The sequence below is a fragment of the Rhinolophus sinicus genome, linkage group LG02 (assembly GCF_036562045.2).
Source record: "Rhinolophus sinicus isolate RSC01 linkage group LG02, ASM3656204v1, whole genome shotgun sequence".
Classification (NCBI taxonomy): domain Eukaryota; kingdom Metazoa; phylum Chordata; class Mammalia; order Chiroptera; family Rhinolophidae; genus Rhinolophus; species Rhinolophus sinicus.
The window spans coordinates 9,640,796-9,654,630 of record NC_133752.1 but is presented as its reverse complement, the minus strand read 5'-3'; the positions used below and the strand labels follow the sequence as shown (position 1 = coordinate 9,654,630).

The 13,835-nt window shown below is 43.6% G+C and overlaps 1 protein-coding gene across 1 annotated transcript in view; it reads left to right on the top strand.

The window, feature by feature from the left end:
- The window catches only part of TAPT1 (transmembrane anterior posterior transformation 1), a 53,897-nt gene extending 44,093 nt beyond the window's left edge, over positions 1-9,804 (top strand). The window contains exons 12-14 of the mRNA XM_074321651.1: positions 658-734; positions 4,850-5,010; positions 7,609-9,804. Of these exons, the coding sequence (XP_074177752.1) occupies positions 658-734; positions 4,850-5,010; positions 7,609-7,826 (456 nt within the window). The 3' untranslated portion in view covers positions 7,827-9,804. The remainder of the gene's footprint in view (positions 1-657; positions 735-4,849; positions 5,011-7,608) is intronic.
- The last annotated feature ends 4,031 nt before the right edge of the window (positions 9,805-13,835 follow it).

The following is a 13,835-nucleotide window of genomic DNA, read 5'->3' as shown; positions in this document are numbered from 1 at the left end:
GTTTTACTGCTATATTTCTGTGAAACAAGAAGTAAAATAGGTGTTCAGCCATAACTATCCAACAGACAAATTTTCCGTTCTTTATGTAATTGATTTTATAATAGTATTTAGTTTTTTTAAACAATACAAACATCTTATGGTTTCCTTTTCTCCCTGCTACCTACGAGTCACTGGGGGGTTCTTAAAAAGAGAACAAAGGACAGAAAAAGCAAGAATAGGGGAAGTGCCCACTAAATGGTTCTAGCTCTGGTGGGGATACCTGTAGCGTGATGAATTCATTTGTATTTTCCTGAATAATGTGTCATTTTCACAGTCAGCTGAGTTGCATCTCTATACGGTATAAGTAAACGTTTCATTCATGAACTAGATGTAGTGTCTGACTTCAGAGAGTCAACAGTTAAACGTAGCATTAGCTACAGGCGTCTGAGATTTGCCTAAACAACACAAATCTACCACAAAAGGTTTCACAAGCTGCCACAGTTTGATATGACTCAACAAATCTAGAACTGTTTACTTGGATTTAGACAACGGCCACAGGTGTGTGCCCAAAGTGTTAAAATCATCATAGAGAGAACTCTATTTAAATATTAACTAATAACTCTGTGGTTGTGTGTTTTGTTTGTGTGTTTTTTGTTGTTTTGGTTTGTTTCTGGCTAGCTCATCAGAGTTGTAACAAGCTCAATTAAAGTGCAAGGAATCCTGTCTTATGCCTGTGTCATACTCTTCTATTTTGGGTAAGATTAACTATTCTTGAATATGTTTTTGGTTATGCGGTAAAGTCTAAATGCAAGATGTAATTAATGGATGTTAACAGTGACCAAATCATACTCCACCCACTAACTGCCTGGGGAGCTCCCTACCAGCTCCTGCCTACAGATGTGTTTGTGACTCAGTTAAATATGCTGCTGTTTGGTAGCATTGATAGCATGGTAGATTTCATTTTAATCTTCAGTGAAATTGTTTTCTTAAAACCCTTTTGCTTAGGATTTAAGTTTCACTCATATTTTCTTTTATAAAATGAAATCTGCCGTTGCGTATAATTGCCTATGTTCAAAACCACTTTGAATTTCTACTGTTTGCCACATTAATGATTTAACACACTCAAGGCCTATGTCATATAAACCCAAAGAAGATGCAGAAATATAGTTTCTTTGCCTATGACCGGGTTGGGTGAACTTTTATCTGTAAATTTGTTGGTCTCATTAGCTTACTCTCTGGTTGGGAGAGAAAAATGGTAAGAAAATAACAATATAAAGTGATGTTCTTGCCGTTGTTAGTTTTCTCAAGAAGTGAATTTGTGATAAAGTACCCCGGCCCACCTTTTGATTTACTTACTTAAAAAGAAAAAGTGACCCCGTCCCCACACTGGCTTCAGGAGTGCCCGAGGAGCTGAGGGTCTGGGAGACAGAGCGGAGCATCTCGAGGAGAAAAGTGAGGAGACATTAAACAGAGTGGTCGTAACTCCAGCCGTAGGTTCACTCAGACTCTTCCCCTAGGCTGAGGCCAGCTTTCCAGAGACATCCCTGTTCCCTGTTTCCCATTTTGAGTGTGTCCTACATTGTTCTCTGCCTGGTGGCTGGCATACGACAGGTGCTCCGGAAGCTTCTGTCGCAGGAGCGCAGGAGCAGTCACTTCTCATTGTCTGCACCGAGCAGCAGGAGTGAGGTACATGCTCCCACACCTCCAGGGCCGTGTTGGGGCCAATTTCAGTGATATCCTAAGCAAGGTATAATTCTGATCAGATTACATACCCTTTACTGCTTTCTGTCTGAATCAACACGTAAATGCTTACTGCACTGAGGTAACGCTTCAGGCTGTTGACATTAAAAACACGAAATCCTTCTTGTCTGGTGTACCTCCCACAGCGCCCTTCAAAGGTCTCAGCATTGTGCCTTGTTCTTCAGGCGGGGATGCTATAAGTGCTCTCATTTGTTTCACAAGCTTGTTCTAGTGTTTTTCTTTTGATGTGAACAAATCGGGATGGGAAGCATGTATATGCTACACCTGAAAACCTTTGTTTAGTTTCAGCTGCCTGTGCATAATACACTGAAGTGTATGTGCTCTAATCTGAATTACTTCAAATTCACAACTGCCCCCCGCCCCCCACCCCATGTCACCTCTCTCCCAGCATCTCACCACTTCTCCCTTCGATAGACCAGCTAGGCACATCTGCTCACTGACTTCCATTCTGTTGATTTACTCTGATAATCCTTGTATCAGGGTAATGGCCCAATTATCCTCTCCTCCTTTAAAAACTTTCTCCAAGCCACCTGATCTGCAAAGCCTTCTTTAGTCCTCAATCCCACCAAGCCCAGGAGTCTCCCTTCAGCAAAAGCAAGTCAGAGTTCAGTTGGGCCCCCTGACATAAAATGCTGTGCTTCTGCCGCGCCCTCCCGTCACCTTCCCCCCCAGCCTCTTTCCCTTCAGACCTGCTCTTGCCGAGCTGTGGAAGGAAGGCCCTCACTGATGTGTTCAGCACTCCTCAGCCACAGAAATTCTAGTGGAAAAATAACAACCAGAAAAACAAATCATTATACAGTGGTACCTCGGTTTTCGAACATAATCCATTCCGGAAGACCGTTCAAGTTCTGAAACATCGAAAACAGCCGACAGCTAGACCTTAGGATCTTGCACTCAGCAGAAGCCGCGTGTTCGAAAACCAAAGCATTTACTTCCGGGTTTACGGCGTTGGTAAACCGAAATGTTCGTCAAGGGAGACATTCGAAAACCGAGGTACTTCTGTACAGTGATAGTTGGTAGTAAGCGTCAGGAAATCAAATGTGGTAAGGAGATGAAGCATGACAGAGGCGATTCCTTTAGAGAAAGCGGGCGGGGAGGCCTCTCTGGTGAGCTGATATTTCAGGGAGGGAGAAAGCCATGCACGTGCCTGGGAAGAGAGCAGACCTGGCAGAGTGGATGCAGAACAGGCCCGATGCGAGGAGCAGTGGGGCATCAGGGCAGCTGGAACGCAGCTGTTCAGGCGGAGCCATGGGAAAGCCCGGGTTTCAGCTCTGAGGGAGGGGTAACCACTGAAAGCTTCTGAGCAGAAGAAAACTAGATCCCCTTGGCTTTTTGCCAGGGCCCCTCTGGCTGCTGTGCAGAGAATGGACTGGAGTGTAGGAAGAGGAGAAACAGGAGTCAGGCCAGGTCAGGAAGTTGGTCGTTGCAGGGCAAGGTGACTGTGGCTGGAATCGGAGCAGTAGCAGTGGGGTGGTAAGAGTTGGTCAGCCAGGGGTGTATTCTGAAAGTGGAGCCAGACAGGTCTGCTGATGAATTGACAGGATGTGAGATATGAGGGAACGAGGAGAAACTAGTGCAATGACAGAGTTTGGGGCTCCAGAGTTAGGGTAATGGGATTGCCGTTTACTGTGACAGGGAAGCCCGTGAGATACATGCGTGGGGTTTGCTTTGTTTTGTTTTGATTTGGGGGATGATTGGGGTTGGAATAAAAATTTCTGGTTTGGATCTTGTAAGTTCGCAGTCCTGTTAGACATCCGCTAGGCAGTGTGAGGAAGCAGTGGAAGGTATGAGCAAAGCTGGGGCCTCGGTGAAGTGGGGAGTGTGTGCCTGTGGGAGGGCCTCCATGTTTGCATTCCTGGGGTGCAGAGCCTAGGACATGCAGGAAGTCTTTTTGCTTATGGCTTTGACCTCCCTCCCGGCCCCTCCTCAGACTTTCCCCCACTGACCTGTAACCTGCAGTTACCAGGATTTCATCTTAGACATAAGAAGCAGCACCCTGCTTCTTCACTCACTGAAAACCAGCAGTGTGGCCCTTGGTGCCATGTCACTTAGGGGCCCCATGTGTGAGGGAATTCCCATGGGAAGAGTTGTTTGAGAACTTTTGCTACATTTGTGTGAAATACCTAAAAATATCATGTACCTTTTGGCCTAGAAACCTCACTTCTGTAATTATAGCAATCTAGGAATTTATTTTAAGGCAATATATAAGTTTTCCTAATTAGAACCTCTTTAATAGAAGAAAAATATTCAAAATAATCTAAATATCCCAAAACTAAGGGCTCTGGGGGGCTTTGTTATATGACAACTCATACAGTGAAGTGTTTTAAGTCCATTGAAATAATGTCAGTAAGGAACGTTAGATGATGGGAAAAATATTCCTGATACATTGTTTTTTAAAACAGCAATGATAATAAAAGAACACAATTGGTTGACATTTCTATGTGCCAAGCACTGTTCTGAGCATCTTTCCGAATCGTCTCCTTTATTGATTGACTTACTAAGAAACTCGTCAGGTCCACACAGCCTCTGAGCAGTGAGTCAGGGTTTGAGCTCAGACACTTGGCCCCCAGGTCTGTACTCTGGCCCCAAACTCCAGCCCCTACCGCCTTGTGAAAGAGACCCCATTCTGAACAGCGAAAAGGACAGGTGGGTGAATAGCTCATAGCCCAACGACTGAAGGTAACACACCACATGTCACAGTTATTAGCACTGGGGTGTGGAATTATAAGTTGTTTTATTTTTTTTGTTCATCTGCATTTCCTAAATGTATTTGGTTTGTAATAAGAGAATAAATGTTAAATAATTTGAAAGGTAAAACTTTAAGTGATGTAAGAAGAGAATAAATGTTAAATAGTTAGAAGGTATAACTTTTAAATGGTATAAGTTCTTCTTATATGTTAGAAGAGAACTAAGGAATTTACCTTAAATGTCCTCCATGATAAAAAAAGCCCAGGAAACTCAGGCTTGGCCTAAGAAACTGTCAGACCCCAGGCTCTCCCTTTCCTGGGCCCGTCCTCTTCACCACGCCCCACCGCCTTCCTGTAGTAGGTGGCGTTTGCGTGATTGAGGTGAATTCCAACAGTGGTCGTTTGTCTCTTTCTGGCTTTAGGTTGATAACCCTGAAAGTACTTAATAGCATTGTGCTATTGGGAAAATCCTGCCAATATGTGAAGGAAGCCAAAATGGAAGAGAAGCTGTTTAACCGCCCCCCCACCAGCACTCCCGGCAAACCACCCAGCAAATCCCAGAGCAAGTGTAAACCCTCTCAAGGTAGGTTGGGCTCTTGTCATCACTTCTCTGCATCATTTTCTAAAGAGTTGTCCGAAGTCTCCCTAGTAAAAAAAATCACTGTTTCATCAACGTTTAGCCAAAACTTTCAAGATTTGATTTCACTTTGCTTAGTTGTTATTTTTAATGTTTCTATTTAGATCTCATCACAGATAAACCTAATGCAGTGCTGAGTTTTTAGTTCATCCGTCGTTCAGTAGAGGATCAGTGAGCGTCTGTTACGTGGGGACACACAGTGGGACAAAAAGGCAGGCGCATTCTGCCTTGTCAGGGAGAGGGGAAGAGCGCGCCTGAGGGGATAGCATGATGTCTGGTGGCAGTGAGTGAGTGCCCAGAGAGACTAAGGTGAGGTCAGGGGAAAGGAAGTGTAATGGGGCGCTGGGGCACTCCCCCACCCGCGGGGAGGTGGCACCTGCCTGGGAGGAGCGTCCCCGGAAGAGAGCCAGCATGCACGTACGAAGGCCCAAGGCAGGGACGCGCTCGGCATGTGGACGGACAGCAAAGACCAGGATGGCTGCGCTGGACTGGCCGATCCCAGGGGAGGGGACTGGAGAAGGAGTCAGAGGCCGCTGAGGGCTCTCGCTGACCCAGGGCCCTGCGGGCTGTTGTGAGGGACCTTGGCTGTTACTCTGGGAAGGGGCCACTGGGGGACTTGGAGCCGAGGTGTGATGTGATCCAACTGACATTAGAAAGAATCATCCTAGAGGCCACGGCCGGGGAGAGGCGGCCTGGCTCCGAGCAGAGGTTAGTGGTGTGGGCGGAAGGACTGACCAGATTCGGGAGAATCTAGGGGAGCACAGGATTTGCTGATGAGCTTGTGCAGCGTGAGCAAGAGAGAGCAGTTAGGATGATTCCAGGGTTTCCAGGGTTTCTGGCCTGGAAGACTTGGAGGAAGAACGCGGACACTGACTTCATTTTTCTTCATTAGATGGCAGCTCCCTGTTCAGTCGGATATTGGTGTTCATATGACTTACAGTTTAAATGGTTTCTTTTTAAATACATGGCACCACTGTGTGCCCGGAAGGTACAAAGGAAAATAAATCATGTTCTCAGGGCCTCCCAGACTGACAGGGAGATGACACAAGTGGATAATCCAGATAGGTGACTGAGGTTAGAGACAGGCCTGGAGGGGAAGGAGAGGTCCCTTCCTGGATGTGGTGATGCCCAACTAAATCTTGAAGGATGCGAAGAAGTAGGTGCAGGTGAAGATGGATGGAGAGGGCCCTTCAGGAAGGAGACCAGCATGAGCTAAGTCCTAGAGGCCTGAAGCATTCACTGAACTAACAGCTCCGTATTCTGAGAGTAGAGTCAGCTCCGGGAAGGTACCAGGAGATGAGACTTGAGTTAGGCTGGAGTCCAGTCAAGGGAGGGCTGTGCTCATCGTGTATGTTACAGGGAGTGGAAATACAGTAGAAGAAAACCTTGTATAATCACTGGAAATAATTTTTCATTGTAAAGAACATGTAAGTACTGTTGTTAACAGGATGGCCTACGTTTCAGCTAAGTGGATAATTCATAGTGGGTTCGTAGGTATCCCATTATGCTAGGCTCCTTGGCTCATTAAGAAATTAACAAGTGGCAGTCTTGTTTTCAAGGAGCCTCCAGACTAATGGGGGCATAAAACTCTAGGAACATACTGCAGTTCAAGGCCACTGGATCCAGAGCCGTGTATAAGAAGTGCATTTCAGACGTGGCTCTGGCTGTGTATAGAATGTCTTGGGGTGGGGCAGGAGACCACAGGCTGGACACCATTCAGGAAGGTATTACAAGTCAGGCAGCTCAGGCCTGATGCAAGGATGAGAAGAGGGACGACTCTGAAGACAGCATGGGGTTCATGGTGTTTTACAGCACAGCTGGGTTGGGGGAGCAGGGGGCAGGGTTACCAGGAGAGAGAAGAATGCTCATTCCCTCAGTGGTGGGGATGGGTTCAGCAGGTGTGTATGCAATGTCAACACTCATCAAGTTTTTCTTCAAATATGTACAGTTTGTGGTACATCTTTTTACCTTAGTGAAGCTTCTTTAAGAACTGAATGTGTGATTCAGAGATTGGTGGGTCCAGGTCCCAGCCCAGCTGTCCTCCAGGCCGGGTTCCAGGATCCCTGTGACCCAAAATAAACATTTGGGGTTTTCTTGGTTGGTTTGTTTTTACCTCTGATGTGGAATGCTCACTATGTCTAGCCAAGGTGACTACACATAAGAGGAGGAATGTGTTGAGAGTTTACAAAGCCCTGATGTCCCAACTATAGGAGCTAATGTTAGTATTTCAGGTCTGGCAACAATCATACTAGGACTTGTTTATATAGGAGGGAGTTTGTTATGTAAGAGTTCTGATCTTTCCAAGATCAGGCAATGGCGTTATTTGTGTGATATGATTCATGTAATAGCCCTTCTGTAAAATTTTGGGTGAGCAAACAGAAATGGCATAGCCTCTAAGTTTCATTGTAAATTATGGCTGCTTACACAGCTTGCTTCTTGGTTATCATTTACACTGCTGTTCAGGACCACTGCATTTGCTGAGCTCATATTTATTATAAGTTAGAGGGAAATCCTTTTCTAATTAAGGGCTCTGTTTTTCCACAGAAGAAAACCTGTCTGCCTCAGTCACCAGCCAGCCTACCCATCAAAAGGAAAATGTAATACCACTACTTGTGACAAGCAATTCTGATCAGTTTCTGACAACTCCAGATGGAGATGAGAAGGACATCACGCAGGAAAACTCTGAATTAAAACACAGATCCTCAAAGAAAGATTTGTTGGAGATAGACAGGTTTACAATTTGCGGAAACCGAATTGACTGAGCTCTGTGGCTCTGTGTGCCCAATTGCCACATCCCGGGGCAGCCAAGCTGTGCTACCAGGACAGACAGATGCTAAAAGGGGCACTAAAATATTTATTTAAAAACTTAAATTATTAATGGAAAGCAATTCTTAGTATCTTCCTTCCAGTAATGTGGTCTGACTGAAGGTCAGGTCACGGAACAGCAGCAACCTCCAGTCCTGACTATTTGGGAGCTTCCTCCTGCTTGGAGAAGCCGCAGTGTCACTTCCGGGCCGACAAGAACAACCTCAGAGTCACTTTGCTCTTTCCAGTCTGTGCTTCCAGAACATCGAACTTTGCGTCTCAGTCCCATCAGTATAAGAATATATATGTGGGAAACTGTGAAGCTTTCACCATGACGTTACTTTCCCTTCTCATGCTATTTTCACAAAGTTTTCAAACTCCACTTCATCTGCCAAAGCATTTTAAAAAAATAATTAAACTTAAGTCCAGATAAATGTTCTTATCACCAGAATAATCCTTGAAGATGTATCTGAATTAATCAGAATGAGGCTACCTTAAATAAGACAGATGACTGGTAGCATTTTATAGGAAAAAAAAAGCCCTAAGCCAGTTTGTCTGTTCACAAAATATTAATGAATGAAGGTTATGCATCACTCACAGGGGAAATGTTGCATAATTTTTCAGTTTACTCTTTAAAGCAAAATGTGAGCTGTGTATTGTTTAATTGCAGTGGCTAAAATAGAAATTCCCTTACAGAAAGTTACTTTTTATACTGAAAAAGCATAGCAGTGTTAACTTTAATGTATAGTTAACTGGTTTCACTTCAAAACTACTTGCATCATAAATTATTACAGTTAAAAGGATTTGATGTTCAATAGGCTGAAGAATTGTCCATGTACAAAATTCCAAGTTGTTGGCTGTAACTGGGTTTTTTAAGGAACAGTTTTAAAGTAAATATTTTAAGTGGATTGGGCAGGGTCCTCTTGCTTGGGCTCATAAAACACACGGTCCTTCTGTTTGGAGTGTCAGTGGGGCAGGGTCTGTTCTGTGGAAGAGTGTGTGGGAGGTGTAACTGAGGGTGTGCCTGTACTGGGGGTTGGGGGGAGAGTCCAGGGGTGTTTGGGCTTGTGGGGCGCCCATCTGGTGTGGGCGGATGTCTGTGTACGGATGTTGGGAACAACAACCAAAAGGTGCTTTTTGGTTCTTGTTGAGATAAAAAAAGTACATTTCTGCTTAATCACTAGTTGTGGCCTGCATCACAGGACAGATTATTTTCCACATTTTTTTCTTGAGAACGCCTTTCTGCATTTTTATAAAAATTTTACATCTAATTTCAGAGTGTCCAGATGTCACTGTTAACTGTTATTTCCTTTGATGTTTTCATTTTGAAGTTCAGCTCCTGTGCTACTATTTCAGGGATATGATATTCAGAGGTAAATTTTAGGTGATTTGTCTGTTTCCTGGGTGAAATGTAAAGCAAGCTTTAACGCATTGGCTTCTGCATTTGAAATACAAAAGTGAATTTTAATGTTTCGCATTAACTAAAGAAATCTGAAGGTTAATGTTCATATAGGGTAAAAGAGAAACCTGTATTACAGAAATGCTTTTGTGAGACCTGCAGTATTTTATGTTAAAAATGAAAAGACAGTTGCATTGTGCATGTTTCAGTGAAGCCCCATTTTAGAATTTTTTTTTTTCCTCATCTTCTCCACCTAAAAGGAGCAGTGTCCACGGTGAACGAGAATGAGTTTTGGGGAAAACTTTGCCAAGCATAGCCCTAATCAGAGCAAGAATAAGATGTGGGTATACCTTTCAATTCAGCTTGAGTTACTCTGTTATTGTGCCGTCACTTTTGAACATGGTCATTTCCTTTGCAAAGTACATTGGGAATTCAGAATGATGTTCATGTGTTCTGTTAAAATGGCATTCAGTACTAATTTTATAAGTGCATCTTGTGTGAAACAATAAATTCAATTTTATAATCTTTTTTAAAAAGGTCACTGAATTTCTTTTGATAATGTTTACTGTTATATTTCGTGGAGAGTGAATTTCCCACTCTGTAAAAGAATTTATTTCTAATTGACAAGTGACAGGACTGTCTGGTCTTAATGGTGACAAAATGTTTGATTTTGATTTTTGGGGGGGAGGGGGAAGGCCAGGCTTTGGTCATAGGCCATTTACTATCTCTCACCAAATCAAAGTATTTGCATTTTATAGGTTTTGAATGTCACATAATATGCTTTTCTTATTTGGGAGTCAAGTTCAAGAAAGTACTTTGGTCTTAAAAATAATCTAAGGCATGAAATAGGTCAGACCCTTTATTAGCTTTTCCTCGGGAACAGAAGCATAAATACCAGGGGTCATTCAGGAGCTAGTCCAGATTTCCTTTGTACTTTGTACTCTGACTAGCATTTATACTCTACACATATCCATGGAAGAAACTTGTTATAATTAGGTCCCCCAAATTCTTCCTTCCACTCTTGGTAGCTAAGCAGAGGAGGACATGCTCTCACACAGTAATTTAAAATCACATTATGTTTCCATTTCATCTGTCCTTTCAACAGAGATTTATTAACCACCTATGTGTCTGTCAGGCACTATTTTAGGTGCTGAGACCAGCAGTGAACAGAGGCCCTGTTCTGGAGGAGACCGATAGTGAACAGTCAGTGAAATAACATCTGCTGGAGACTCGTCCAGTGACCACATGATCTCTCTGGTTTATTTCCGTTCTAAAATCTAGTGCTCTCCCATTTTTGTGGAAGTCTGATTTTCTTCCTATTGGATTTGCTTAAAGTAAGATAACTGGGCAGCAGTTTCAAGTGCTTCTATGAAATAGAAATAAGGAAATGCTTTTTACTAAAGACCACTAGTTGTCCGTCAGACTGTTCTGTTCCTACGCAGAGTTGTAGCTGCCTCGTTGGGAACTGCATTCCCGAGCCCATCTTGCTATTCCATGTGGCCAAGTGACCATTTCTCACCAAGGGATGGCAGTTGTAGGGGTATATGCCACTATAGGTCCCCTCCACCTTCTCTCCCTTTCCCTCCAGAGAAGGTGTGACCTCACCCCAACCGTGCAAATGAATGGAAGCCCTCAGGATGGCATAGCCACCGGAGGAAAGGAACCTGGGTCTCCAAAGGTGCCCATCAACTTGGAACACTCAGTTCAGTCTAGACACGAAATAGAAATAGATGCTTTTGTTTTGGTGCCACTGAACATGGAGGGTCTGTATGACAGCCCACATCCATTTACAAGGACATCTGAAAGGGCCTCCAAGGAATGAGGAGTTAGACCTAACTCTAAAACACATGTTTCAGAGAACACTCTGGATTCTTACATGTAGTATTTGTTGTTTTTAGGGAAAAGAAAAGATGACTATGCCCCATTTATTCAGCAGTTAGCCCCCTAGCACTTGCGCCATCTATTAGGTTGGTGCAAAAGTAATTGCAGTTTTTGCAATTTAACCTTTTAAACTGCAATTACTTTTGCATCAACTCAAATAGAACCCAACATTAAACTTATTCATAGTGGCAGAATCCTTTTTGTTCATATGTTCCACCAAACAGATAGGACTTGGCCCTTGTCTCTCAGGAAGTTTATGTGCACAGTTAAAAGCAGATTATTATCAGAGCCTAAGAGGCACAGAGAAGTAAAAGCAGAGTTAATATTATCAAAAAGGCAGCAAAAATGTCATCTGGGGCAAGTTTGAGGCAAATGGGGCTGTACAAATGACTGCTGAAAATGTCCGTATGTTACGGCCCCATGTGATAATGTGGCGTTCGTAAGTGCCAGAGACATCTAGGATGGTTTAGATTAGGTTCAGTCTGATTAAGGAGGAACGTGTACAGTGGAGAGGGGAAGTTGTTAAATTGGCGTTCTGAGGGAGTTGCAGTGATCTGAAAAGTGCCTACAGGGAACAGTTGATGCTCAACAGCCTTCTCTTCTAACTTCCAGTAGGAAAAGATAGTCGACACACACGGCAAATCAGTGAAAGACATGTCTTGGTGTCGTAGTCAAGTTGTACTTGAAGTTGTTTGATATTTAAAGTAACAAAAAAGGCTAGAATGTATTTTGCTTTTAACTTACAGCTTTCTTTTTGGCAGGTGAGGAAACTAAGGGGATCTTGAGAGTACACTTGGCACCTTTTTAAGGGGATAGATCAAGGATTAAGGAATGAAGTGTGAGTCACCTGCAAAGTGGGTGTTTTTGAAACTGCAATTTTTTTGTTGTTGCTTAAAATCTTTGTCTTGTTAATTTTCAGTTACAGTTGAAATTCAATATTATTTCATATTAGTTTCAGGTGTATTGCATAGTGGTTAGACTTTTGTATAATTTACAGAGTGATTCTACCGATTAGTACCCACCTGGTACTATACCGAGGTCTGACAATTAAGTTCGCGACCTTGTTGCAATGATGTCGCTAACCTTTTTCAATATCAGAGGGATTCTTCATTATGAATTTGCACCACCTAGACAAACAGCTAACCGAGTTTACTATTTGGAAGTGCTGAAAAGGGTGTGTGAAAAAGACAAAAACTACCTGAACTTTTCACCAACAATTCATGGCTCTTGCATCACAACAATGCACCAGCTCACACGGCTCTGTCTGTGAGAGAGTTTTTAGGCAGTAAACAAATAACTGTATTGGAACAACCCTCCCTACTCACCTGATCGGGCCCCCAATGACTTCTTTCTTTACCTGAAGATAAAGGAAATATTGAAAGGAAGACATTTTGATGACATTCAGGACATCAATGGTAATACGATGACAGCTCTAATGGCCATTCCAGAAAAAGAGTTCCAAAATTGCTTTGAAGGGTGGACTAGGCACTGGCGTCGGTGCATAGCTTCCCAAGGGGAGTACTTTGAAGGTGAACCTAGTGATACTCAGCAATGAGGTATGTAGCACTTTTTCTAGGATGAGTTCGCTAACTTCATTGTCCGTCCTTGTATATAGTTATTACTATATCCCTATGCTGTACTTGACACTCCCTTGACAGTTTTGTAACTACTAATTTGTACTTCTTAATCTCTTCCTCTTTTTCACCCATTCCGCCACCCCACCTCCCATCTGGCAACCATCAGTTTGTTCTCTGTATGTATGAGTCTAAAACTGCAATTATTTTCAATAAGCCTAGTGTCATTTCCTTTTAGATAGGTCTACATAAGAATGTAAATACTGGAGAAGGTCAGAAATAGCTAAATTGTGAGAGTTAACCAGGTAAGTGAAATACAACCAAAAAATGCATCAATATTGTGTCGGGCTTGGTCTAACAAATACCAATTGCACAGTCATGGTGCAAAGCACAGAAATGAATAAGCTTTACTCTCTGCTCATGAAGCTTATCTATAGCCTAGTGGGGGGACTGACAGGTGAACTGACTGGGCCATTCCAGTCCCATGGGATAAGCGCTACCAGAAACAGGTCCTGGTTGTCGCAGAGCCACCATGCCCACCACTGGAGCCCTAGCATCTTGTACGTTTCCTGGCACGTGGAGGCGGCTGGTAAACATTTACTAGATGAATAAACACGGCGGCCATTGTGAAGGATGTGCACTTGGGCTGCCTTTCAAAGGCGCAGGAATTAAACAGATAAGGGAAAGGAAGGGCAAGCCAGATGTGAACGAGGGAGGAATCACACAGCATGGCCGCGGCATGGCCCCATCCACTCACTGGTTCATATCTGAGTGCCTGCCATCGTGCTGATGTTACAGAATCACTTCCCAAAATTCAGGGTCGTGTGCCTGGTGCACTAGTAAGTACACCAAAACACAGACGCTGGTGCTAGGAGACAGAAAGAGGGCAGAAGAACAAGATCTCTCAAATCTGTTCCTCGCAAAGCAAATGTAGGGAGTTTGTATGGAGCTAGGAGTTGGAGGGGTGGACTTCCAGGGACCTGAGAGAGGAGTCTGTTTCTTCAGTCCTAGATGATGCTTTTTCACATCAGACGCCTGGGCGTCAGCAGCTGGTCCCATCTACCTCGGAGACATTCTTTTCTCCTGCAAAACAAATTCATAAATTCTCCTCC